The sequence below is a fragment of the Trachemys scripta genome, chromosome 10 (assembly GCF_013100865.1).
Source record: "Trachemys scripta elegans isolate TJP31775 chromosome 10, CAS_Tse_1.0, whole genome shotgun sequence".
Taxonomy (NCBI): Eukaryota; Metazoa; Chordata; order Testudines; family Emydidae; genus Trachemys; species Trachemys scripta.
In genome coordinates this window covers 67,644,725-67,672,484 of record NC_048307.1, presented here as the reverse complement: position 1 = coordinate 67,672,484, position 27,760 = coordinate 67,644,725, and the positions used below count along the sequence as shown (strand labels likewise).

The 27,760-nt window shown below is 41.4% G+C and overlaps 1 protein-coding gene across 1 annotated transcript; it reads left to right on the top strand.

Moving 5' to 3' along the window:
- BTBD1 (BTB domain containing 1) lies at positions 1–27,700 on the top strand. Its single transcript, XM_034782749.1, has 8 exons — positions 1–456; positions 11,404–11,560; positions 12,199–12,304; positions 17,559–17,756; positions 18,031–18,223; positions 18,799–18,886; positions 20,996–21,142; positions 23,594–27,700. Exons 1-8 carry the CDS (start codon positions 104–106, stop codon positions 23,750–23,752), a joined length of 1,401 nt encoding a protein of 466 aa, XP_034638640.1. The 5' UTR covers positions 1–103; the 3' UTR covers positions 23,753–27,700.
- Positions 27,701–27,760: the final 60 nt, after the last annotated feature.

Below are 27,760 nucleotides of genomic sequence, written 5' to 3'. Positions count from 1 at the left end.
CCGCTGCGCTGACGGAAGGCCGTTTGTGACACTGACGAGTGTAGCAGGCCCGGCGGCGGGGATGCGCGTGCCTCGGGCGGAGTGAGCGGCCCGCGGGGCGGCCATGGCGACGGCGGGGGGTTCGGGCGGGCCCCCGGAGGCGGCGCCCGCGGCGCTGCAGCGGGAGCCCGTGTATAACTGGCAGGCCACCAAGGGCTCCCTGCAGGAGCGCTTCGCCTTCCTCTTCACCAACGAGCTGCTCAGCGACGTGCGCTTCGTGGTGGGCAAGGGCGGCCCGCGGCAGCCCGGCGGCGGGGGGCCCCCTGGGCCCGGCCAGCAGCGCATCCCCGCCCACCGCTTCTTGCTGGCCGCCGGCAGCGCCGTCTTCGACGCCATGTTCAACGGGGGCATGGCCACCACCTCGGCCGAGATCGAGCTGCCCGACGTAGAGCCCGCCGCCTTCCTGGCGCTGCTCAGGTCAGGCCGGGGCGGGGTTTGGTGGGAGAGACCCGGCGGGGGTGGGACCGGGGGCTGCCGTAGTGCCGGGTTGGAGCGGGTTAGCCGCTGGCGTTGAGTCTTCATCTTATGCTGCTGCCCTGAGCGCCGACAGCAGCTGGCGGGTGGATGCGTCTGTCCTTGCACTGGCCCACGCCCCTCTCTGATCGCTGTGTGGGGCTGAGGAGTGAGTGACATGGCTTGTAAACCAGCCGGCTGCAGAAGCCCTAATTATATCCCCTCATGGCTGCTGGTGCCTGGCCCTCTTGTCCTCTCTCCATCTTGCACCTATGCCTGCTTGCTGCTGCATTTTCCTTCGCCCTTCCCAGCCCTCCCCCCTTTGTTCTCTTGTCACTGATTCAGCATGCTTAATGTATTCGTGACCTGTTTGTACCTGGCACAAAACAGATAGAAACAAGGCACAGCCATCGTGTGGTCTAGCAAACAAGGTCAAACTGTCAGTTCCCTGCACAAGAACTTTGTGGTTTTGGACTCGTCTTTAGTTTTGGACCCTCCTTAGGCTTTATTTGGAGTTGCCCGTTGTGCAAATTATTCTTATATCTTCCCCACTAAGAAAATGCTTACTTCAGGAAAATTGTCCTTACAAAGGGATTGCCTTTGAAGCAAGACAGTGGGAGATGTAGTTTAATAATAGATCTCTTCTGTGTGTGTTGCAATTACTTGTTTCTAAATAATGCATAAAGGAAGAATCGAGTCTGCTATACTGTGTTGTTTATTGATTTGATTCATTGATTTGATTCTTCTTGGGTCAAGTAAAAAAAATGCTTCTTGGTGTCAGATCATCATTTTTCTTGCTGCTGTTCTTGTGTATTAAGTGATTATTCACCCATATGTTGTCTATGATCTCTGGCAATTGCACAGATTTCAGGGTGGGGAGGAATGATCATTAATCAATTTCAAACCTACATAAAACTAGCCAATTAGAGGCCTAGGTGGCAATTGTCAATGGCAATTTATATGAGGGAAACGGTTATATTGTACATCAAGGTTATTACTGAGAATTGATAACTTGAATAAATTGCAGATAATTCTTAAAATACTGTTGAAACTGTTCAATTAGGCTAAACTTTTTATAAAATATAAAAACTGATTAAAATCCCAAATTTCATAGAAATGTAGGGCTGGAAGATAATTTCTTGAGGTTCCAAGTCCAGACCCCTGCACTGTAGCAGGATCTAGTACACTTAAACCATCCATGACAGTTGTTTGTCCAACCTGTTTTTAAAAAACCCTCCAATGATGGGAATTTCACACCTCCCTTGGAAGCCTATTCCAGAGTTTAACCATCCTTAATGTTGGAAAGCTTTTTCCTATGATCTAACCCAGGGGTGGGTAAACTTTTTGGCCTAAGGGCCGCATTGGGTTTCGTAAATTGTATGGGGGGTTGTGGGCCGGCCCCCACCTCCTATCTACCCCCCCCCGGGACTCGTGCCCCATCCACCCCCCCCCCATTCCCTGATGGCCCCTCTGGGACCCCTGCCCCATCCACACACACCCTGCTTCTTGTCCCCTGACTGCCCCCGCCACCCCATCCAACCCCTCTCATTCTTGATGGCCCCCCTCCTTCCTGACTGCCCCCTGGGACCTTTGCCCCCATTCAACCCCCTGTTTCCCCCCCGACCACCATCCACACCCCTGTCCCCTGACCACCACCGTGACCTCCCCTGCCCTCTATCCAACCCCCCCGCTCCCTGCCCCCTTACCGCATTGCCTGGAGCACTGGTGGCTGGCGGTGCTGGCCCAGCTGCTGCTACCACCACCACGCAGCACAGAGCACCGTGTCAGGCTGGGCTCTGCCGCTGTGCTGCCCTGGGTGCTTACAGCCGCACGGACAGCAGGGGAGGGGCCAGGGGCTAGCCTCCCAGGCCAGGAGCTCTGGGCAGGACGGTCCCGCGGGCCATAGTTTGCCCACCCCTGATCTAACCTAAGTCTCCCTTGCTGCAGATTAATTCTATTACTTCTTGTCCTTCAGTGGATGTGGAGAAATCAATTACTGTTGCTTTGTAAGAGCCCTTAAGAATTTTGAGACTGTTTTCAGGTCCTCCCTCAATCTATTTGTAATGGAATACAGTGGAGCTGGTGTAGGTCCTCCTTCACAGTCAAGGTTTTGGAGAGAAAGTTATTGATTTAGGACCCTCCAGAGACTTCTCCATTGAAGTAGTACAAGACCTCTAGAGCAGAGTGGGGACATCCTGCCTTTTACACTAGGAATCAATAGAGACAAGCCATGAAGGGTGAAGAGAATGGGGCACGTGCCCAAACTCTTAGCCAGGAGTTTCCTTCTGCTAGGTGTGGACTTTTAAAAGTCCCATCTCCTGGGAGGAACAGCAGAGTAGAGCAACAGCTGACCTTTGCTCTCCTCATTCACTTGAGGATATTAGTAGAAGATCCCCTTCCTGCTCCACAAGTGACTTGGGCTTATAGCCCTAAACTCCAGTCATGAGTAAGGCTACGAGTTTATCATGGAGGTCACGGAAGTCACAGAATCCATGACTTCCAAAGACCTCCATGACTACAGCCCACAGGTGGCTGGGAGCTGCAGGGTCCCACTGCCACCCAAGACAGCGGAGCCTCCGAGCTCTGAGGTGATGGGAGTACTCCGCAGCTCCCAGACGCCGCAGGCAGCAGGCGGGGAGGGGGAAGCTGCTGCAGCTCCTGGGCACTGGAGGGCTCTAAGTGGCCATGGGGGGACCCCAAAGCTCCTGGCCAGAGCCCCCCCCCAGCTCCCGGCCTCTGGTGGTGAGGGACCCCGCAGCTAAGGGCCGCGGGGGAGCTGGACCCTGGAGCTCCCAGCCAGGCCCCACAGCTGCCTAGCAGTTCCCCATTTTGTGATGGATATTTTTAGTAAAAGTCAGGAACAGGTCACGGGCTCCTGTGAATTTTCCTTTTTTGCCCATGACCTGTCTGTGACTCTTACTAAAAATATCTGTGACAAAATCTTAGCCATAGTCATGAAGGAATGGCAAAACTGGGTAGGCGCTAGTGTACAGGGAATAGGTAAAGTGTATGTTGCAGACAAAATGTTGTTTCTCGTGTTAAGAGAATGAAAAAGATGTATATGCAAGGTTTTTTAAGAGAGCAACCGCCATAGCTAGAGGTCAAATTTAAGTAGAAAAAGTTTAGGATTAAAGACTTAAGTTTAAATTCTTAAGTTAATTTCTTAACTTTAAAAAATTAAGAATATGTGTTAAAAAAGAGGCTACAGTTTGAACATTATGGGGGAAAAAATGGACAAAGGATAGGGGCCTTAGAATGCGATAGAAGCCATTGTGTATTTGTAGAGCTACTAGCACAGTGGGCTGCTTGTGGTCCTTGAGTATTATAGTAAGAAAAAATATATAATGATCCAAGGCCTTACTATATTAGCTTATATATAAAAGCACTGGCAGACTGAGGGATTCGTGATATTTTAAAGGTTACCATATCTTGGAAGCCATTTGGTCTGGAAATAAACACCTACGCCATTAGAATGTGCTTGAATTCTATATATGCCAACATAAGCACAAAATATAAATTCAGTATGTTTTTAAAAAAACACCCATCCTACTGAAAACTTTAATACAAACAAATACTTGACATTTCTTTCTTCCTACTATAAACTTTTTGAAAATTGACTTCAGTATTATAACTGAGAATACAAAATTTAAAATGACCCCATTTCCCAATGCATACTGGAAGAGAATGCAAGGATTGTACGTAATATTACATTTATTGGCAAATTTACTAAAATTAGTGTTTTTACAAGCCTGCATTGTAATAAATATCCAAGAGGACAAAAATGAAATTGGAGTGGCAGGGAATGATGCGGGTAGTGATCTCCTGCCTATGTAAAGCAAATGAGTTGCTGGGTGAAGAAGAGGTTGTTGTTGAGACCTTAAGTGACTATTTGATATTGGGCACCAGCCTACACTTTTGTGTTGTGGAAAGTCTCCCTGTTAAGCTATACTGGCAAACCTTAATGTAGATACAATTACACCAGCAAAAGAAGTCCTTTTTCTGGAACAGCTTATACCAGATCCCCAAGTGAAATAAGCTGTTACCAGCAAAAGGATTTTTTTTTTTTTTTGATGGTATAACTACATCTGCATTGAAGTTTTGCTACCATAGCTATGTTGACCAACTCCCCCCCACCCCAACCAACCAAACTCTCTCTAACTGACATACACTATGCCAGCAAAACTTTCCAGGTATATACCAAGTCTTTAGAAAATTCTCACGTCAAGTCCCCAAATCAGTCTGAACTGTGCTTCTTCCCCCTACCACTGTAAGGTTGAAGTTAGTTATTTTTTGTTGGGGAAATGTACAGGACTTAAATTACAAGTAGTATTTCAAACAAAGAACTTGGAAATTAATTCCCTCTTATCTACCTACAGAGACTGGAGTTTGTCTGTGTTTTGTAAGGCACTCTTCTTTACTGCTTCCTGCAGAAGTACAGATTACTGAACTCTGAAATCAGATTAAAAACAAGAAGTCAGTTCTCCCTTTTCCTAAAATGCTATTTGTTGGAAGTCTACATGTGCAACTGGAATCTACATCAGTTTCTAGAATTTAAGAAAGTCTGCCTCTATCTTTTCTGCTTGCTTTTAATATGGCGGGGAGAGGAAAGAGAGTTATTAAAATACAAAATTTAAACATATTTACATATAATAAATTTAAGCAGAGGAAATAAGCAGCATGAAGGTTAGTCCATTCCATTTGAAACAGTCTATTTTTAGCTCTGTTTTCTGGAAAAAGTGTAGAGATTACTAAGAACATAATGCCCATCAGTAAGGCTAAGATTTTGTCAGGGATATTTTTAGTAAAAGTCACTGACAGGTCACAGGCAAAAAAGAAAGTCACGGAAGCCGTGACCTGGCCGTGACTTTTACTAAAAATATCCCTGACAAAATGGGGATCTGTGGGTCCCCACAGCGCCTGAAGCGGGGCAACAGAGCAGGGGTGAGGAGCTGCCTGCAGCAGCTGGGGGCTGCAAAGTATACCTACAGCATGTGGGCTGGGAGCTGCGGGATGCCGCCGCTCGCAGCACCAGGGACCCGCAGCTACCAGGAGCTTGGGAGTTCCCCTCCCGCTGGGAGCTCCGGGGGACCCCACCGCCCGCGACAGACAGGAGCTTGGGGATTCCCCCACTGCCCGCGGCGTCTGGGAGCTCGCAGTTGGGAGCTGCGGGGTACCCCACCACCTGCAGAGACTTGGAGCTCAGTGAGCCGCCAGAAACGGCGGGGTTACCCTGCAGCTCCGTGCCCCTGCAGGCGTCAGGGGACTGTGTAGCTCCCTATCACAGCAGGCTGAAGTCATGGAGGTTGCTGGAAGTTATGGATTCTGTGACTTCCACAACCTCCGTGACTAAACCGTAGCCTTACCCATAAGTAATCGAACAGTGTAAACAATTGCTCATTAGGTATTTTATGCAGTAATTAAGTATTTTCCTGTTCTTCTGTGAACATTTATTTTTGTCTAAATGAAAACTGCTTATATTGGTTATTAGAGTTGTTGATCTTTGATAGATGGTTCAGAAAGCCAAACCCTAAAAGTATTAAGGTATTTAGAAAATGGCTTAGAGATGTTGGAAGGAAGGTATTGATATTCAAGCTTACATTTAAAGTATTACTTTAAAATATATAAATAAATAGAATTATTCCTTCAGTAATAACTTTTTAAAATATGATTTTATTGTGGGTTACTTTTTGCAATCAAGATTATAACTAAATAGATAAAGGAAGAGACTGAGGACTTATCTCTGAGGGAAAAACCATTCTGGGGAAAAAAACCAACCTATTATTGGTTGAGCTCAAAGGTTTAAGGCAGTGTTTCCCAAACTTGGGACGCCGCTTGTGTAGGGAAAGCCCCTGGTGGGCCAGGCCGGTTTGTTTGCCTGCCACGGCCGCAGGTTCGGCCAATCGCGACTCCCACTGGCCGTGATTCGCTGCTCCAGGCCAATGGGAGCTGCTGGAAGCAGCTTTCCCTACACAAGCGGCGTCCCAAGTTTGGGAAACGGTGGTTTAAGGAATAAAATAACTGTTTTTTGGGCTGGCCTACACTACTGCTTAAGTCAATGTAAGTTACATTGCTCAGGGGTGTGAAAAAGTTACAGCAACCTAAGCACTGTCCACACCAATGCTGTGTTGGCTGGAGATACTCTCATGCCGACATAGGCATTTCACCTCCGTGAGAGGTGGAAGCTATGCCAAAGGGGAGAGCAACGGTGCAGCTGTGCCAGTATAGCACTGTAGTGTAGACTTGCTCTTTGTTTGTTGACTTACCATCCAATATTTCTCTTGACTGTAGGGTTTTTTAAACAAGGACGAAAAGAGTTCTTGCAAAGCAACTACAGTGGTTGGGGGACCATTGGGATGAATTTGTGTGCATCCTGGTGAGTTTAGGTAGGGTTCTCTGCTTTTTTTCTTGCATTCTAAGAAGATAAAATTCACCAGTGTCCACAGAACTGATTGCTGGGGGCCTAATAAACTCTCTTGAAAAATTTACGGGGGAGATTCTCTTTAAGGAAATGATCTAGTCTGGGGGACTTAGTGATCTCAATTGCTTCCTTTATAAAATAATTGCCTCTGAACATTTTCTCACATTCTTACCTATACACTGGGGGAGAGAAAATTGACATTGAAGCCTTACAGGAAGAGACAATAAGGTATAAACCGGGAAATGAGAGAATGCAGGACCTGGGGAAGAGAGGGCGAATGGGGAGAGAACTTTGCGAGAGAGAGGCTGAAAACTGGAGGCAGAGAAAAGTAGAGGTATTGAGGAAATACAGTGTTCTCTGAAAAATTTTTGTACGTAGAAAATGGATAGAAAAAGAAAGATATTTATAGACAGGTGAGAGGCAGAAAAGGATATGCAGAGGGCAAGTTCAGACCTGTAACAAACAGAAGGCTGCAACATACAAAGTTTCAGAACTACTGCCCTACACACACAAGCAGAGGGATTCTTCAGAAGCAAGCCACTCAGACAGATTTTCCCATTCTGGAAAAGGAGGGGTACTGTGGAAATGCTCCAGGATCATTGACCCATATCTTCAAGTGACTCATTGTTTTGCAATTTTTTAATAGTTCTTGTGCCTGCCTCTTTATTCCCTAACTCAGCATTTTTGAACATTAAGAATTTATTCAAAATGCTTTATTGCTTGTCTCAGGAAAATCCCACAAAAGGCGTTGTGATGGGGGAAAATAAGACTTTTTAGATATAAAGGGATATGTACACACTAGAAACATTCAGATAAGAAATTATGCACCCAACTTTTCCTAATATAGACAAGACAAAGAAGCATAAATCATATATTGGCATGTTGACATTTCTATTCTAGTGTGGATTAAATTTCCTCACTCTAAAAGTATTTGGTTATATTGGATGCTTCATTGCTACAAGTTGCTGAATTTTTTTTTGGACTATGGTGGCTGATTCTTAAGAGTATAGTCTCAGAGCGGCCCAAGTCTACCAAGCTGATATGAAACTCTTACTCTTGTGTTATGTGGATAAAGCTCTAAGCAGTAAAGTTAAAAAATATATACCCAAGCCAGCCATGACTTAATGAATGTGCTTATAGAAGCTGTACTAAATGAGTAACCCAAAATGTTTTTTTCTGTTACAGTAATGCTCACTAACGCCACAATATTTAAATCTGCTAAAGTTTAAAATCTTTTGTATAAGCTTGATATTAGTCATTTAAAAAAAAAATCCCCATCCTATTAGAAGGATTTTTCAAAATGAGCTATTTTATTTTTAAATTAAAAAATCAGCTGCTTAATTTGTAGTTTAAAATCTTATCACTCTCCATTGTCTGCTGTTTCAATCCAGACACTTCCTGCTCCAGCCTGTTTCTCTCTTGGGGTACGTCTATACTTACTTCCTGGTCTGGATGTAAGCGATCGATCTTCTGGGATCGATTTATCGCATCTTGTCTAGACGCGATAAATCGATCCCGGAAGTGCTCGCCGCCGACACCGGTACTCCAGCTCAGTGAGAGGAGTACGCGGCATCGACGGGGGAGCCTCCCTGCCGCGTCTGGACCCACGGTAAGTTCGGACTAAGGTACTTCGAATTCAGCTACGTTATTAACGTAGCTGAATTTGCGTATCTTAGTCCGAAGTGGGGGGGGGGGGGGGTTAGTGTGGACCAGGCCTTGCTCACTGTCATACCCCTGCGTCTGCCGTGCCACTATCTGAGCACAGAAGGTGTCTGACTCAGCCTGGATGTCTGTCTTTCTCAATTTTATCTTTCTTTAACTCCTCTCTTTCTGCCTTTAACTGATTTCTCTTTATTTATTACCATCACTACTCCTTACAAAGCTGCAGGAATGCTCCAGGACCAGTAAAGCTCTCAGGCTTCCAGAGACCATTATCATGCTCCTGTACAAAATCTGTCAAACTGTTTCCCAAAATTATTTTCAGCTGTTCTTTGTTTCCAGCTGTTTCCCTTTCCTTCTGACATAATCCCTCAACCAGGGTACTAGCCTAGGGCCCTGAGTCTCAGTAACGAAATATATTCATGACACGGGGAAATTCCAGGTTGCTACCTTGCTCCCGCTATCTTCCCCCTTTGCACAGCACAGCAAACCGTTTGTTCCAATCATCCCCTTCCTCTCCACCATTCCTGGCAACTGGCTTGCCAAATCTTTATCATATATACAAAAGTATCTGTCTACAGTGTTTATGAAATAACTCCAAAGTTTTATTACAGCTAGGTCTACACTGGGGGAGGGGGGAGGATTGATTTTAAATACGCAAATTCAGCTACGCAAATAGCATAGCTGAATTTGACATATCCTATTAGACTTACCCCGCTGTGAGGATGGTGGCAAATCGACCGCCGCAGCTCCCCCGTCGACAGCGCTTACTCCTCCTGACGTGGGAGTACGCGCGTTGATTTGGGGATCGATTTATCCGTCTAGATGAGACCCGATAAATTGATTCCCGAGAGATCGATTTCTACCCGCCGATCTGGGCGGGTAGTGTAGACTAGCCCTACATGGCCTATGTTATGGACTAATTCAAGTCATGCTTTTGTTAGTACCTATTAAAAGCATATAAGCTAACATGAAAGGATGAGCTAAGATGTGTGCTGTCCATTTTTCATTAGCCCTGTGGCTATAGTATGAGGCCATCAATTCTGCAGTCTCCTTTTTTAAGTTTATTAATCAAATGGTATTACTAGATAGCTGCCTACTGTTGGAGAGTCTGGATTTTTTTAGCAGTTGTTGCATGTTGACCTAAAACCAATATGAAATGAGGTAACGTGTCAAAGGGATCAACAGCTTTGACCCATGAAGAAATTATCAAATTGCTGACCTAGAGCACGGTAGCAGCTACGTTAGTTTCATGAGTGCCAACAGTTCTCAACTACTTTTTCATAGGCCCCATAGATTTTCAGGTTTGTATACACAATATAGGAACTATCTGCTTCTTTCTCACACTTTTTATATTAAAGTAAGCACCAGAAAAGCATTGTATATTTTTAAGTACATTGAAAAATATGTTAAGAGGGACAAAATGTTGGTTTTTAAACAAGGAGATTAGATTATTATGGTTGTGACAAAGCCTGGGGATTACGTTACCTGCTGACATTCTAGCTTTAGCACCTTGTTGTGCCTCATTGTTGCAGGAGTCTCAGAATAGTGCATTAGGTAAAATAATGGATATTTAACTAAACCAAAATAACAAGAGGGGAAAAAGGAGGCTTAGGGCTTGTCTACACTACAGGTTATGTTGGTATAATTTGTTTCCCAAGGGTGTGAATCAGCCTCGCCCATGAGTGATGTAAATTACACTGACCTAAGCGCCGGTGTGGACAGTGCTATGTTGGCAGGAGACATTGCTACCACCAGTCACAAAGATGGTTTTGTTATATTGATGGTGCTCTCTCCTGTTGGCATAGAGCATCTTCACCAGACTCACTACAGTGGCGTGGCTGCATCGGTGCAGCTGCGCTGCTGTGGCACTTCTAGTGCAGAATAGTCTTTAGTCTTGACGTAGGAATTCCTGCCTCTGTTAGTATGCCTCTTAATTATTATGTTTAAACCAATATTGGTGGGTTTTTAATAACTTGTAATATACAGAAATCTTTTTTGTTTATTTCTGTAACCAACAGAGCAGTTTTGATTAACTTTCCTAGAAATTAGAGATGCAGTAGTGACAGACTTGGAAATACTTTCTTCAGGTCAATAACAGATTTTAAAAAACAAACAATTCCCACCCCCAGTGATTGGTATCTTAGAATCAATACTCCTGTCTCATTTCAACAAGTAACAGCTTTCAGGAAAGCTGGCTTTGCTGCCTTTGGTGCATACTTTGTCTCTTGAGTCATTACTACCATTAAAACACCAATCTATCCTGCATTCTCAAAAACAATGGAGGCAGGTCAGAGTTTCAGCCTGTGGCAGTCTCTGTCAAAAAAATAGAGGTCATTAGCTGAAATATTAGTTTCCTGCAGAGGGAAAATGCTGACTTAGAATTAAGATGTTATCGCAGTGGAAGTCCTTGATTTGTGTCCCCTCATGGCTAGATGGATAGTGTGCAATGTCTTTGAATGGAGAGCAGTGGTATAGGAATAGAGGTATTGATACTCAAATTGAAGATGTTCTTGCTATTGAGCCAGATCTGAATTGAAAGTAATTTTGCCAGCTCAGCTACTCTTCACTGGCTGTACATATCTAATCAACCAGTACAGCAAGATTAGTTTTAGGGAGTGTTACACTTCTTATGCAGATCTAATGGCATTAGCTTTTCATAAGCTAACATGCTGCCACATCTTAACTAGTACCAAACTTTTTTAGTGCACTTCTTTAATTTGTTTTGTCAGTACAAAGAGGCTGTTAATCATGTTCTTTAAATTTAGTTGGTATGTTCAGCTCTGCCTCAGTTATATCCCTTTTATCCTTCTGTATTTTTGTATTATTTCCAGGTTTCTTTATTCAGATGAAGTTCAGATTGGTCCTGAAACAGTTATGACTACTCTCTACACTGCCAAGAAGTATGCAGTCCCAGCCTTGGAAGCACATTGTGTGGAATTTCTCACTAAACACCTTAGAGCAGATAATGCCTTTATGCTTCTTACCCAGGTAACCTGAATAAAATGTTGGCTTATGAAAATATTGTTTAATAAATCAGCCCCCAAGAGCTAATATTTTACACAATGTTAGATGTCTAGGTAGTTTAGTCTGTGGTAGAAATATCTGTGCAGCATATCAGACTTTTTGCAAGCATCTTATTGCAGCTTTGTCACTCAGCTTCTTGAGTATGAAATAATAGAAAGGAAAAGGGCTTTGTAAATAAACATATTTTTATATTGTTATTGGAACATCATAAACATGAGGTCTGTTCTCTCTTCAGTGCTATTAATATTAATATTCTAATGAATTAATCTGAGGCTCTTTGAGAACATTGTCTAAATTTTGATCCAGTCTTGTAGTTTTGACTTGCAACTTCAAATATAGAGATTTATCTTTGGCAGTGTAATAATATTATTCAGGAAGGAGAATTGGAGAACTCTGATACAAAAACCCTTAATGAAGTACATCATTCAAGGGCTGTTTGACACAAACTCAAGGAATACTTGAAAGGTAAATTGAGGCTGTCTAAATAGAATGTATCCATTATTCTGGAGTAAAAACTTGTTTGTTTGGGTTACTTCATAAATCTGTTGGTTGCAACACCACTGTCATACCATTTGTCTGTTAACCATATATTATCTCCATAGGCTCGATTATTTGATGAACCTCAGCTTGCTAGTCTTTGTCTTGACACTATAGACAAAAGTACAATGGATGCAATAAGTGCAGAAGGTTTTACTGATATTGACATAGGTAAGTTGCCTTCTATTACCAGAATATGTATTTAAACTTTGTAAAAGAACTGTATTGATTTGCATTGTTAAACGGTGTACCTTTTTGTCAAAGCTTGCACTGAAACATGTACAATATATAGGCTCTAAAAGATTCCCATATGTAAAAATCATCACATTAGAGAACTCTGCTAAAAAGCTTAGCCATCTAAACAAATAAATTAGTCCCAATTGACTTGTTTAACTTGACCCTCTTGTAACATAGTGGTTTACAGATATCACATAATGTTGAAACTGGTGTTTTAACTTGACAGGTTGAGGATCAGATTTTTGGTTTAAAAATCTATGCTCACATTGATTAGAACTAGTTAGAACTTTATTAAAAGTACAAGGATTTTACCTCAATACCATTTTGAAAGATGAAGCAAACATTTTTATATGCTAGTCTACATTGTCTAATTAGTGTAGGAATTTTAGTGGTACAGTATTATTTTGACCACTGTAGTGCACTCATTTTTTTTTTTTTAATCGCTACAGAAGAAACACTGAGTAACATAAGTTTGAATACAAAATCTAAATGCATAAAAAAATCAGTTTTACCTTATTGCGAATGTTGTTACTTTTGCATCTTCAGGTATCTTTGAAGAATTTTTCTGAATTTTCACTCTACATTTCTGTTACAATAATACTTTGGGTGTGATGTCTGATTAAATCTGTGAGAAAATACTTAAAAAAGCTTGAGTGTCTGTTGACTTGAAAATACTCCAGATTTCTATCTGTTTTGGTCCTGTTTAACTATATATGCCATATTTATAGTACTGTCTCTAATTTTGTTTTAGGTCACTACTGTGATTTAGTACTGCCCATCATTGGATTTACCAAAAAATTGCTGCCAATATGGCAAAAAAAGAGAAATTGGTTTTGTAAATACCTTTGCTGCATGTTCAGTTTTAGTTGAAGCATTATGGTTAAATTACTCTTCTTCGAGTGTCCATTTGCCAATCCCGCTCAACTACTGGGCTGGTCCTGCCTACTTTCAGCTATGAAAGCAGCATATGTATATTCTTCTTGACTAAACTTAGTACTGTAAATAGCCCAGACTGATATCAGCTTCCAACCTATGAGTGGGCTTGAGCCTAGACTCCCAGGAGGGAACAGACTATTGGCAGGAGAAGTGGTACATTACCTGATGCCATTGACTTCATCACAACCAACCTCAGAAAAGCGTTAAGAAGAGTGTCTGTGTAGAGGTCAGGGAGAGGAAATAACCATGGTGTATGAGGTACACAAGAAAAAGATGGGACTAAAGCTTTGCTAGAGGCCAGGGAAGGAAGAAACAAATGGGACTCTATACTAAGATTAACTCATATATTTTCCTTGGAGTGGGGGAATAGATGATTAATTGAAATTCAGAAGAAGATTAAACAGTGAGTAAATGAGGTTCAAATTGATTCAGATTACACTTGCATATAAAACTAAGGTATAAATTATAAACAAGAAAATAAGTGCTAAGAACATAACACTCTTGTTTGCATCTTTTTATCCTGCTGTCCATAGTTTATACGTTGTCTGTCTAGCATGCAGACTCTCTGGAACAGGAACCTTTCCTCTTTTCTGTCTGTAAAGCACACAGCGTGTCTTTGAGTGCTGTATAAATACAATCCTGCCTTTGCAGCTAGTGCAGCTGCATGCTTTCTCAGACTTTGACTTACTACTGCTGAAAATTGCTAACTTTCAACTACAGGGGTTCCTCTCTTACTAATTGCCTCTTTCTCTGCCCTACATTTGAAACGTATCTAATTGCAGTGTAAGCTCATGGTTCGAACTCAGGCTGAAACCTAACATCCGTCCATCTACATGCAAATTGCCCTAATTCAGGGCTCTGACTGAGGGTCCTGGACCCCACAGGAGTGGAGAGTTAGAGCCTAAATCAAGCTGGGACCCTGGGTTCAAGTCCTATTGCATTGCAATGTAGACGCAGCCCCCCTGGGAGTCTGTCAAAAGTATTCCACAATCCCAAACGCTGACTTTTTGTTCCTTGGACAGCCGAGTTTGGTGGTGTAAGATTCCTTGGATCTCTTCCGGGGCACCTCTTTGGCGGTGGGGAATTGGTGCTCAAATTTGAATGGGTGCAACCAGTCATCCTGGTTTGCAGCTGAGCCCCTCGGCACAAGGTAGCTCCAGTCTCCAGGATGGGGGCTGGGCCAGTAAGAAGTCTGTGGCTTGGGGCTCCTGCCTGAGGGCTAAACTGTTAAATAGACAAGGACTCAGGCCTTCTGGGCATAGGCTGAGCAAACAAGCAGGCAATGGCTTAGGCCCCTTGGCCTAGGTATTAGTGCTTGCCCAACCCTGAGTGCGTGGCTGGGGGTAGGGGGATCCCAGCCCACCCTGCTCCACTGGATCCCAGCCCAGGACCCTTGGAGCAACCGGTGATTCCATTGTGGGGCCAGCAGGGAAACATGAGGTCACTGCCTCGTCTCCCGGCAACACACCAGACCCAAAGTCTCGTTTTCCTGGGCTGCTTCCTACTGGCGTCTGGTTGGGTTGTTCTCTGCAGTGACTGGGGCCTGGTTCCCCCTCTCTGTGCCAGGCGGCTCACTCTGTGCTTCCTCTCCCAGTTCCTCCATCTCCTGGGACCATGGCTTGCCTTTTCTCCAGGCTGGCTTAGAAGTGTCGTCATCGTCTGCTGCAGCTAACCATGGGCTAGTTCAGCTCCCTGGAAAGGACATCTGGCTCCTTCCCTGCTCTGAACCCAGCTGAGTTGCAGGGCCCGGCCCTTATACTTCCTGCCCTGCTAGGAAGTCTGGGATACGGATGGCTGGACTCAAACCCACATAATGCAGCATAGATGCTGGAGACCCAGGTTGGACCCAAGGTTCAACAGTTCTTAACCTGGGGTTACAAATGAGTGTGTAGATGCTCAAGCCCTAGGTTAACAAAGCCAAAGTCTGCTGACTCAAGTTCTGCTAATCCAGGGCATACATTGTGGTTTAGACATACCCTTTGTGGCCTACAGTCTCCCATGTGCAGGCATGATCTGGCCAGAGATAAGTTATATCGTTATTCACTCAGGATCCAGCTGCTTTGTCAATCTAGTTTGAGAGACAGTCATGATGGAACTTATGTCCAAGACTTGTTTCAAAATCAGCTAGAATGCAAAGAAGAAAGTTCAGATTGAGGATGGATAGTCTGGCCTTATTTAAAAAAAAAGAAAAGAAAATTGCACTACCCTCTCCTTAAACTTCTTGTGTTTGGATTTGTGCAACTGCTTGCTTGTGCTAATTCCAACTTCTCACAAGTTTCTTTTATTCTACCTGGACGGGGACTGTTTCCAATACATGATCCTTTCCATCTAGCACCTACAATGTTTTCTCTGTACTCAGGGTATTGTAATAACAGCCCTTAAGGAGGAAGGTAATCTGATTTTTCCACTATCTGAATATGTTTTTCAAGTCCAAACAGTTAGAAACAGCTCCAATAAATCTTGTTCAAAACATCAGTTCTACATACCTGGTGTGTCTTTTTTGATAAACGGGGAGGAGAGCTGGGTAAATTTTCAAATAGTTTATTAGAAAAAATTCACAGGTCCTATTCATAAAGTGCAAAGCTGGGTAAACAACGAAGAAGAAGAAAATTTTTAACTTCTTTAAAAAATCGTAAATTTCATTGTGTACATTACTTTAGGAAAAAAAAAAACTTGTTTTATAGCAGGGCTTTCTCACCCAGGAGTTGGTTTTCATATCATTGTCTCCCTCATTCTCTTCTCTAGACAGAGCTGTTTCAATCATTCTAGTTTGTTTGGGAACTCCTACATAGTATATACATAACTGTCAGGGCCTTCAACTATTCAGTCTTATGTTCTCAGGTTTAGGCATTGTCCAGTTATATGTTCTGCACCCTCTTCAAGTCCTTGTGGGCTCAGCTGTGAACGCTAGGAGTCCCTCTCCAGGTAATCCTTCCTTCCCGATTGGATTGTGAAATCCCTGCTTTGGGTGACTAGTAGACTAGAAAGAAGAATCTCAGTTGGGAACACCTCTAGTCATCTTTAGGTTCTAGAATCTCAACTACTGCTGCTATTCTTGGTGGGGCTAGGTTCATATAAACCTTAAATCATGTCAAGACTACAGGAAAATGTTTCTTGAAATTCTCTACAGAACTGTTCTGTGTTTGTACAGCGCCTAGCACAATGGGGGCCTGGTCCATTACCAGGTTCTACTGCAGTATAAATAATAAGTAATGTGCCTTTCCACCTAAATCAGGACATCTTCCAGTCTAAGTAGATGCAACTACTTTCTCTGGATGTCAAGTGGTTACCCTTTTCCACAGGAACAGTTTTCTTTAGGAAATTGGATGTGGTCTCATTTACAGAGATTACAAAAAAAAAGGACAAGTTATCTATGGTCACATGTTAGATGGCAATCAGAGCAGCTTTTTCTAGTATCAGCAAGATTCCTGACATAGATTTGTGCCTATTTTAATAGGTCCTGTGTGAAGAACAACAGCCTTTCATGTGGAGAGGTCTGCAAAGCCAGGAGTTAAATGTCCCACTGATCTTCACTAAATCTGAGATGTGTATATAAAAAGAGTTGGAATACTTAGTACTGCTTTTAATTTTTTGGATGCCATATGTCTATGTTTAAAAGATCACTTTAATATATCCTTACACTGTCACTTTTTTCTTTTTGTGCATTCTGCTGGTTGTTGCATTTCAATAGTTGATCCAGATTGGCAGATGGACACTCAAATGAGGACAACTTTATATTATGAGTAATTTGGCTTTCCCATAGTCGGACATTCACCAATCTGCTTGATCACTTCCTTTCTTGATCTTGCTCTAGCTTTGGAAATACTCTTTGGGACATGAGAGCAGCAGTTTGGCACTATATATCTATACCTATATATAGTCCTAGTCTTAGGAATCAAGAAGAAAGTTCATATGCTGTATTATAGAAGGAGGCGGGCAGGACAAAACCTGTTGGATTGGATGCTGTACACTGTTCCAGAAGACTGATTTACACGTAAGACAAAACTGTCTTATCTGTGGTGGGTTTTTTGCAATAAATTTATTTAGTCCTTAAACAGATCTCTTACATGTATATTCAATCAGTTTTCTATTATATTAAAGTAGTTTGGGCTCTTTAATCAAATAGTTTATTCTTAAGTGAAGTTGTATAATTTAAAAAATACTTTAAGATGACTTAACATATGTAAAGACAGAAATTGCTATGAAAGGAGAAAATTGACCTAAATTTATTAGTAACTTTTTCTTTTTTTAGACACACTGTGTGCAGTACTAGAAAGAGACACACTTAGTATTCGAGAAAGTAGACTCTTTGGAGCTGTTGTTCGCTGGGCAGAAGCAGAGTGTCAAAGACAGCAGCTGCCTGTGACGTCAGGAAACAAACAGAAAGTGCTTGGAAAAGCTCTATCTCTAATCCGTTTTCCACTAATGACTATTGAAGAGTTTGCAGCAGGTAACTGTGGGTTACTTTATCTTACTAATATGTTAATGTAATTCAGAGAAACACACTATGCTAATAATGGACTAACTTTACAAACCTTTCACAACTACCCTGTTAGTAACAAATGCATTTCACTCCTTCCTATCAAAACAGTCCATCTTGCAAAAGTTGTGCTGGTCTGAGACCAATCATGATGGACTTTACACTGTTTATTTAAATACAACAATTCAGAATTAAAATGTTAAAGCATATCGTATTCTCAGAAACATGCTGCTTCTATTCCTAGGTCCTGCTCAGTCTGGAATTTTGTCAGATCGGGAAGTGGTAAATCTCTTTTTGCATTTTACGGTCAATCCTAAACCTAGAGTTGATTATATTGACCGACCGAGATGCTGCCTCCGAGGAAAAGAATGCAGCATAAACAGGTTCCAGCAAGTGGAGAGCCGTTGGGGGTACAGCGGAACAAGTGACCGAATCAGGTATTGGTCATGAGTTGTCCAAGGAGAAAAAAACATGTGACTCAAATGCTGCTTTGTAGTACTGAAAGCAGTAACATACTGATTTACCACGGATACAACATTTGCACTGTCAAGTAGACTGTGCGCACACTCATAGATAAAAGCATTTAAAATAAAGAGAATAAAGGGAAATTCTGGAAAAATAGTTTAGGTGGATTCTAGAGTATAGCTTATTAATGATAACATGCATTGCCACATTTAAAATTGGATCCGTTAAAATGTTTCCTTTCAGAGCTGGTCAAAATAGAGATATTTTTGTTATTCAGTATACTGAGTCCTTCAGAATGATCCTTGTGGAATACTGGGGCCTTTAGTTGTAAAATTGAGGTCTTAGGATGCCATCTCTTTAGTAAAACTTCATTTTACAGTAAGCCTAGTTTGCTTTATTAAATTGTATATAGTACTATATCCTGAGCTTGATCCAGCACCTTTTAAATCAATGGGAGTCTTTCCACTGACTTGAGTGGGAGCAAGATCAGGGCCCTGTGACTATTGTTGAAATGTGATATTTATAACTCGCCTTTCTCCTGTGTCAGGTTCACAGTTAATAGAAGAATTTCCATAGTGGGATTTGGATTGTATGGATCTATTCATGGACCCACAGACTATCAAGTCAATATACAGGTATAGTATATTTTTAATTAAACTGCTTAGTAGAAACTAAATTTGGTACAAGGAACAATTCTTAAATAAGGCTTACTATGAATTTGATTTGGGATGGAGCAATTATTTAGTCCAGATAGATCATGACACATTTGCATATAAAAATGTGAATTGACTTCAATAATATGATTCTATTGTTTGTCCCTGGAGTGTGACTGAGATAGAAAGTTAAACTTCTGAGTCCTACTTTCTTATTTTTGGCAAGCTATTCCTATTCTCCCCTTAAAATTAACATGGAAACTGTGAGATTAATAGAATCTGTAGTCGGAGTATAATCGCTAAAATGAACATAAAACAGAATTGTGTAGTCATAAAGTTCTATAGGTATTGCTACATTCTTGGAAGAATTCAGTGATGTGGTTTTTTTAGATCTTTCAGTGAGCACCTGTTTGTTTATGAAGATATTTATTCTTTAAAGGTGTCTTGGACAGCAGTATAGGTTTACTTAAAAGTTAGTATTTCTCCAGGAGGTATTTTTTTTGTAATAGATCAACACTCCAGGTTCTTGCTCCCAGTGCATGACGGGGTGAATTCCCATTCATTAAAATTCCAGATGTTAATTGTGTCACAAGCAGATGGTACACACCTTCCCCAACTGAGGTTGTACTACGCTTTGTGTTAAATTGGATGGAACAGGGAACTGTTTCAGAATAACAGCCATGTTAGTCTGTATCCGCAAAAAGAAGAACAGGAGTACTTGTGGCACTAAGGTGCCACAAGTACTCCTGTTCTTCTTTTTTCAGGGAACTGTTGTTATCTGTAATGCTTATTCTAATGTAAGTAGTCCTATTGTGACTGAAAGCAACTTTTGTATTCACACCTGACACACCATTGTAATAATCTTTGTACAAAATGTGCTTTGTGGGTACCATGGGAAAACTAATAACTCACTGGTCAATAATATCATGTTGAAATGTATCTAGTTAACAGTATATGTGAAGTTATGAATTCCCCCTGTATGATGATGATAGCCTGTCTAGGCCAAAGTTGTTAAATAGGCCTATCATAAAGGAAGGAATGTGTGTTTACCTCAATCAGGGTCTTCAACAGCAGGGGGAAGAGGTGGCAGGAAACAGAACAATTTGCATTTCAGCAAAAAACAAGTGGGGGGAGGAGGGGGAGAAAGCATGGAGTCTCCTTCACCATTGAACTCCCATGTCGCATTCCTTACTGCTTGAATAAACTTCACACTGAATGGTAACCTTCAGAAGAATCTACTTCCAACGTTTATTGAAATATAAAAGAAAGGGGCAGAGAACACTAAGTTCTCTCTTTCACCTAAGAAGACAAAGGCACCAGCACCTGCGGGCCACTAGGAGATAACGTGACCAAGGACAGGGTCAGTTACCATCATGCTGCAAACTAGTGAGTGAGAAAGGCCATCTTGAACAAAAGTCTTGAACCAAACTTGCTAGATTAAGTTTTAGGCCTTTAGACACGTTTTCATTTTTATTTGCTTGTATCCATTTCTAGCTTTATCACTTATACTTGAATTCACTTAAAATCCTATCCTGTTTTTTGTTTTATTCCAAGGCTGTGTTTAAACTGAACTGTTTGATAACTCCAGTTAAAGTAACAAAACTGTTGAATGTTAACTCCTTACAGGAGCAACAAACCTTAATATCTGAATTGTCCAGGAAAGGGCTGGACATTACAGAACGCACATTTTGGGGAAAAATCTGGGACTAGGGAGTTTGTTGGGGTCATCCTGCCAGTAGTAACCAAGGCTGGTGGAAGCCAGTGTGTGACTGGTATTTTGCTGGCAAGCAGCTGGGGTCAGAGCTGCTGGACCGGGGCTGCAGCTATACACAGACACTGAGGGTGTGACCTGCATGTTGGTAGGCTGGTTGTGAGCGGCCCAGGTTGGGAACTACAGCAGCAAAGCATTGTGAGGCACCCAGGATTACAGGGCAGGCAGCGCAAAACCCTTCACTGGTCTGAATAGTACCCCAGAATGTGACACTTATATATGTTGATGCTTGGTTGTTTTTTTTGTGACTAGAGTTTTCTTCAAAATTGTAAACTAATTAACAGGTAAAAAGACACTTCTATTTTATTTTTTTTATGCAGATAATTGAATATGAAAAAAATCAAACACTGGGACAAAATGATACTGGATTTAGTTGTGATGGAACTGCTAATACATTCAGAGTTATGTTCAAAGAACCTATAGAAATTTTGCCAACGGTCTCCTACACAGCTTGTGCAACACTCAAAGTAAGCATGCTTAAGAGAGCGTAGAAATGAACATAATGGAAAGTTGTTTGGAACCAATATCTTAGCCAAATTTTAAACTATCTGGTAGGGAAACATCCTCTAAGTCTCTCCCTCTCTCTTTTTCTTAATTGTCTAGTTTTGCTTTTGAAGTGCTTGTTTTTAAATTGGCTTTCAAGGGGGTGGTGGAGCTGTTGTGGCTTTATGCTTTCCCAAAGCTGAGCTGATCCAGGAACCAGAGCAGATCCCAATGTAACTATCACCTACTGCCTATGGGCAGCAGCACTACCTACATCAGGGGTTCTCAAACTGGGGACCGGGACCCCTCAGGGGGTCACAAGGTTCTTACATGGGGGGGGGTCGTCAACTGTCAGCCTCCATCCCAAACCCCGCTTTGCCTCCACCATTTATAATGGTGTTAAATATATAAAAAGTGTTTTTAATTTATAGAAAGGGGTCGCACTCAGAGGCTTTCTATGTGAAAGGGGTCACCAGTACAAAAGTTTGAGAACCATTGACCTACGTTCTCAGCATTGCAGCTCCTCTCTCCTGCTCCCAGCCCATCCGTGGCATGCCCCCTACATCATGGTTTGTGAGAGAGCTCTTGGAAGACAGCCTGCGTCTGTCTTCCTCGGTGCCTGCATTGGGGAATTTCTTCCCTAAGCCAGACCTGGGATTTCTACACAACTCTGTACTTGATGTACTGGGGCTGGAATAAAGGTGGGAATCTCCTAAGAGGTGCGCTTTTTTTTTTTTTTTTTTTTTTTTTGCGGGGGGGGGGTTAGTTGTGACTTATTGTTTAAAAATGTTACTTTGGATGCAATTTTGAAGCTATTAGTTTACTTGCAGAGGTGAAAATGTGTATTTGTAATATAGGATTAGTGGAAATTTGCATCAAAACTCAAATCTATCCTTTGTGTTAACTGTATTTTTCTTCCTTCTAATCAATGATATACTTCAAAAAATGCTTTAAATTTTCTTAAGCTCAGGTTTAGCTGTTATGCGTATTATCTCTTCTAAAAGTCCTCCGTTAAACATAATAGGCTGCTTTGTCCATTACTAAGTTCATGTTGGGGGGGGGGGGGGGGGGGGGGCTAATCTAATTCTCTATCCAAAAATCAAATACAGTAACTCCTCACTTAACGTCCTCCCGCTTAATGTTGTTTCGCAGTTCAGTCGCTGCTCCATTAGGGAACATGCTCGCTTAAAGTTGTGCAATGCTCCCTTATAATGTCGTTTGGCTGACTTTACAAGGGAGCATTGCACAAGTTCCTCTTCTCCGCCTCCTCCTCCTCCCATCCTCCCTCCCTCCCAGTGCTTCCCCTGCCGCCAAACAGCTATTTGGCGGCTCTTAGGACTTTCTGGGAGGGAGGGAGCGGGGAAGCTGCCCCCCTCCCCAGCAGGCAGGGCCACCCGGAACGCAAGGGCTTTAGGCGCTGCAGGGCCCTGGGCTAAGGGGGTCCCAGGACCTGGCCTGCAGCTCTAAATCCTCTTTCGGAATGCCGTCCTGCGAGCACGGGCCGGAGGACTCAGGAGGAGCAGGGGCAGCCGTGCAGCCAGCGTCCGGAGAGAAGCGGCGCTTTCCCTTCAAAGCTGGACAGAGAGAAGTCGTAGGTGCTGCCAAACAGCTGTTTGGTGGCAGGGAAGCGCTGGGAGGAACGGGGGGGAGTGGGGACGTGGCGTGGAGGAGGTGGAGTGGGGGTGGGAAGAGGCAGGCCTGGAGCATCCCCTAGCAAAGTCAGCACGTATTCTGGGGGGAAGCTGCTGCTGTGCAAGGTGCTTCCTAGCGTCCTTGCCTGCCTCATGGTCTGCAGTGGGCAGTGCCTGTGTGGGGTAAGCTAGGGGCACCTCCCCACCACAGTACAGTACTGTACAGTATATAATGCCTTTTGTCTGCCCCCAAAAAATTTCCTTGGAACCTAATTCCGCCCCCCCCGCATTTACATTAAATCTTATGGGAAAATTGGATTCGTTTTAACATTGTTTCACTTAAAGTTGCATTTTTCAGGAACATAACTACAACATTAAGTGAGGAGTTACTGTATGAAATTTCACAAATCTGCATACCAGAAATTTCAAACACTTTAAATATTAGTATAGGCTTACATAGTAAATATGCCAGAATGTTTTTACTGTGTGTATTAGTTGCCAGATGAAGCAGACAAGTTGGTGTCTGAATTCTCCTTTCAAAGATAGTAATAAACTCCAGCATTGCTTTAGTCTGTGGTACCTCTGGAGAACCTTGAATTGTATCAGGTAATACATGCTAGACTAATACAATTCAAGGTTCTCCAGAGGTACCACAGACTAAAGGAATGCTAGAGCTTGTTATAACCTTTTTTTATATTATATTATATTAATTATATTATATATATAAATAAATTAATTAAATCATTCTGCTCAAATAGCTACATTTTCTCCAATTCACTTAACTACTTTTGTTGTTTATATTAGGGTCCTGATTCCCATTATGGTACGAAAGGATTGAAGAAAGTAATCCATGAATCTCCCACTGCTAGCAAAACCTGCTTTTCCTTCTCTAGTTCACCCGGTAACAACAATGGTACATCGATAGAAGATGGACAAATACCAGAAATAATATTTTATACATAATTGCACAGAATAGTTCATCTCAGATAATGCAAGTAGCAATGTATAGACTGACATTGGCATAAAGTACTTGCTATTGGTGGGAATGATTAAATTCTATGAAATTACATAAATATATAATCTCTCCATGTGTACTATGAAACTAGAACATTTCTTATAGGAGGTACCAGAAAAATCTATTTTTCTCTCCATGATTATTGGCAGGATATCAATAAGTTAACAGATGTAGTTCCTTTTTACCTTCACAAAACATTGAAAGTAAGAAGTACTCTATATTGTAAAGGTATTTTAAACATTATCTTGTGTTTTGTTGGTTTATTTACTTCCTGACTCCTTACATTGTCTTCAGCATTTGGTGAAATTCTCCTTTGATCTCCTTGTTTGTTATGGAATTTTGGTATATTATTTTTCTTTAAAAATGCAATAGCTATATTACTTTGTCCCAGACTTGCATTTCCCTCTAAAATACTCTTGCAATGACCATTATGGACTCAAGTGACAACTTTTTTTGTTTGTTTTTAATTACAGCAACAAAACTGGATTTATACTTTTTTTAATTAAATGAGCCATGAAGAAATACCTGGGTTAACACTGTAAACAGTATCTGGAATTGTATTAAAGAAATATAGCACATACTTATAGCTGAGATCTGCAATGTACAATACTTCAATGGTCTTGGTTTCATTCAGAAATGTGTATTTTATAGTAATGTTCTGGAGCGTGTAAGTTGGTATGGTGATGACTATTGTATATAAATATGCTTGCAAAAATGTATAATGTGAAGATATGAAAATACAAGACTTCTCTTAATAGTATTCTAGGACCTGGATGCTCAAGCATTAACCAACACTAAAATCTTGATCTGATTTAACGTTATCTGTTTGTGCATTTAGTTCCAGAGAATATCTACAAGTGGGTATGAGGCAGTGCAGCCAATTGAAAGGTGCAATAAATGTACATAGATGATCAGTCAGTATACTGTGCAGCATTCTCTGCAGTTGTTTAAACAGCCAAAGTGTGACAATTCCCATTCACTCCACAGGATCCTGTACACTCCTACAAACCATACCACAAGAAATTAGTATGGAGTTGAAAGAAATGACTGTTTCCCTAATGTTCTCATTACTAGCATAGGTATGATACAGTGTGTACACTTACTTTGACTTTATTTATAATGCCACTAATGTTATCTGAGCAGATAAATAAGGAGTATTTAGATCATATAGTATGTTTATTTTAAAGTGAGCTTAAAATAAGTGAAATTCCTTATCATTTTTTGCTTGCACAAAAGTCTTGTAATTTTTTAAAAATACATACAGTAACCACTGAGGTAGAATTAGAGCAGCTTTAAAGTTGAAATGGCATTAATAGCAATGTAAGAGGACTTCAGTTAAACTATGTAGTGTAAATAAAGGTTCTTCAAAAAACGTGCAATTCTTTAGTTTAAATAAGCTTTTTTGTGGTTAAGTGAAATGCATGTCAGTTGAACTTAAAAGAAAAACTTCCTTTAGATTGCTGTTCCTAGTGCCATATGTCTAGATATAGATATTTGAAGTCACTGAAGTCCTGTGACATACTAATAAACAGTTGTCACTGCCTTAGCCAATATATATTAGGCGAAAAGAGAAATGCAACAGTAACTGTGTAAACCATGACTTCTGTTACCTTTGTGCTCTTGAATTTCACCTTTTTTGGTCTAACCTGTATTTACAGGCCTGACAGCTAGAGCTGGGGAGAGCATTCTACAGTTGCTTTCAAATTATACTGTCTTTTAAAAATAATTGGTGTACTGATCAATACACCTGAGCTGAGACTTACTGTATTCAGTTCTTGATCATTACTACAAAGCTCTGCTGAGCCAAGGAGCTGGTATTGGCTTGGTAGTTCTTTAGTTTGGTGGTGAGTAATAAGAATGGACCACATCAGTTTTCTTTCAGACTTACCATGTTAGGGTATGGAAAACGGTGTGTGTCTATTAGATCTCTTTTTAATTGTCCTTTAAATCGTAATATTTTTAGCAGTGGTGAATATAATTGGTAACATGCAAGCAGCCAGCCTGCTATGTAGAGGCAAAGACATTAACAAAAGTGGGGTTTCCTTCTCTAGCTGCTGGATGAAAAAATGTTAGGCTGATGTAGAAGAACTCACAGAAGCCTAATTATCAGGTTGGAAATTTCCCTTCCTCCTTAGTGTTACTCTTATTACTTACAAAGATAAGTCATTAATATGTACAGTTCAGGACTGGAGAAAATGCATCTAGAGTAGAACCATAGGATAATGTTGAATATTCAGCATTAGCCTACCTTGAAATGTAACAAGCTATTGAAAGATGAATCACTGAGAAATGCTAAGAAATCTCATCTAGTTCTATCATGCTGACAGTAACTACTTAAAAAATGTATTTTCTTCAATACGTATTTCACTGATAATCTATTGGCTGAATTATTTCTATTTTCCTGTCTGGCAAGTGATAAATTACTTAAGTACATTATTTGGCACTGAAAGTAAATATAAGAGCTAATGTGTCATTTCTCCTATGAAAGTCATTAGTTAGCTTAAAAAACCTGACCAAAACATCTTGTAAAGTGGGTTATTAAAGTTTTCAGTATTATTTGTTCTATTGCCCCAACTCTTAAGTGTATGTATCTTCTTGTGGTTCCTAACTGAAGATCGCAAAAACAAAGGAAAAATAACCCCTTAAAAGTTAATGCAAAATAGAGGGTTAACTATTGAATTAAAAATAAATCAATGTATGCCACTCACAAGTACTGTTTCTCATACCTTTACTCTAATGCTTGTCATGGTCTGCTACTGAAATAGTAAATACCTCGTAGTTACCCACCTGAGTATCTTTGTGCCAACTTTGACAAATCCACTTGCATCTATTTTGTGAGTTAAATGATCATGCATGTAGAATGCAATAACAAAGTTGTGCTTACGTATTCTAGAGGAAGCCTTTGGTGTAGAGGGAGTCATCTTTCCTTTTATTCTTTCCAAATCTTCAAGGCTTAGCTGGTGAGTAGGATAAAGACTATTGCTAGTGATCTTCTGGATGATTTGTTGAGGGTTGTTAGTAAGTTTTGCAGTGGTTCTTCTGTGACTAATATAGCTTCATGCCTGCATCATATAGGCATTACAGTAGAAAATTAAAACATGTTTAAGCCTATGATTACTGCTACCTGGTAATTAAAATTTGTTTCCCACTTGTGCTCATTTGGTATGAGGTAATCCTTGGGGTGGGCACCAGGCTTTAGTGCACTACCAAAGTGTCTTTCATCTGATAAAGTGCTTTAGAAATGTTAATTAATTCAGCCTCTTTCTGCTTTTGTCACAGATGCTATATGCCAGTTTTACAAATGGGTAGACTGGTGCACAACCACTTGGTATAGCAAACTCCTGCCAGCTTTGTATTTATTATGCTGCACACCATAACTCATCTCATGTCTTCACTTCTGTAGCCACCTCTTCCTTTCTATCCTTGCTACTGTAATCTTGCCTCCCTCAGGTCTATTTAGAATGCTTCTACTGCCTTTCTGTCTGTTACTCTGTCACCTTCCGCCCATTCCACTGTCTTCTTTTTGTCCAACACCTTGTCTACATTTGAGTTCCTTCATGAGTTGGCTGTGCTTCACCTCCTTCCTCTGTTAACTTATTGTGACTCCTACCTGTGCTCAACTATCATTCACAGTTTCTTACCACCTATTAATCAGCTTCTCTGAAAAATGTTTACACTTTTTTTCCCTGGGCAATCTTTTTCAAATGCACCTTTTAATGATAAGTTTCATTCCCTTCCCCTGGTCCCTGATTTAGCCACTTGTAGACTGGATTCCCTGAGTTATAGACCATCTTCCACCACTGATAAGTTGACAGGCCTGACTGTATTTAGCACCTACAAGAAACTTTCCCTATGCAACCCTTCACCAGTGGCTGAATAAAGTGACTCAAAACCAATTCGTTTCTTTAAATCAAATGTATTGTTTATTCAACCAAAGGTACACAGCAAGCAGAAAC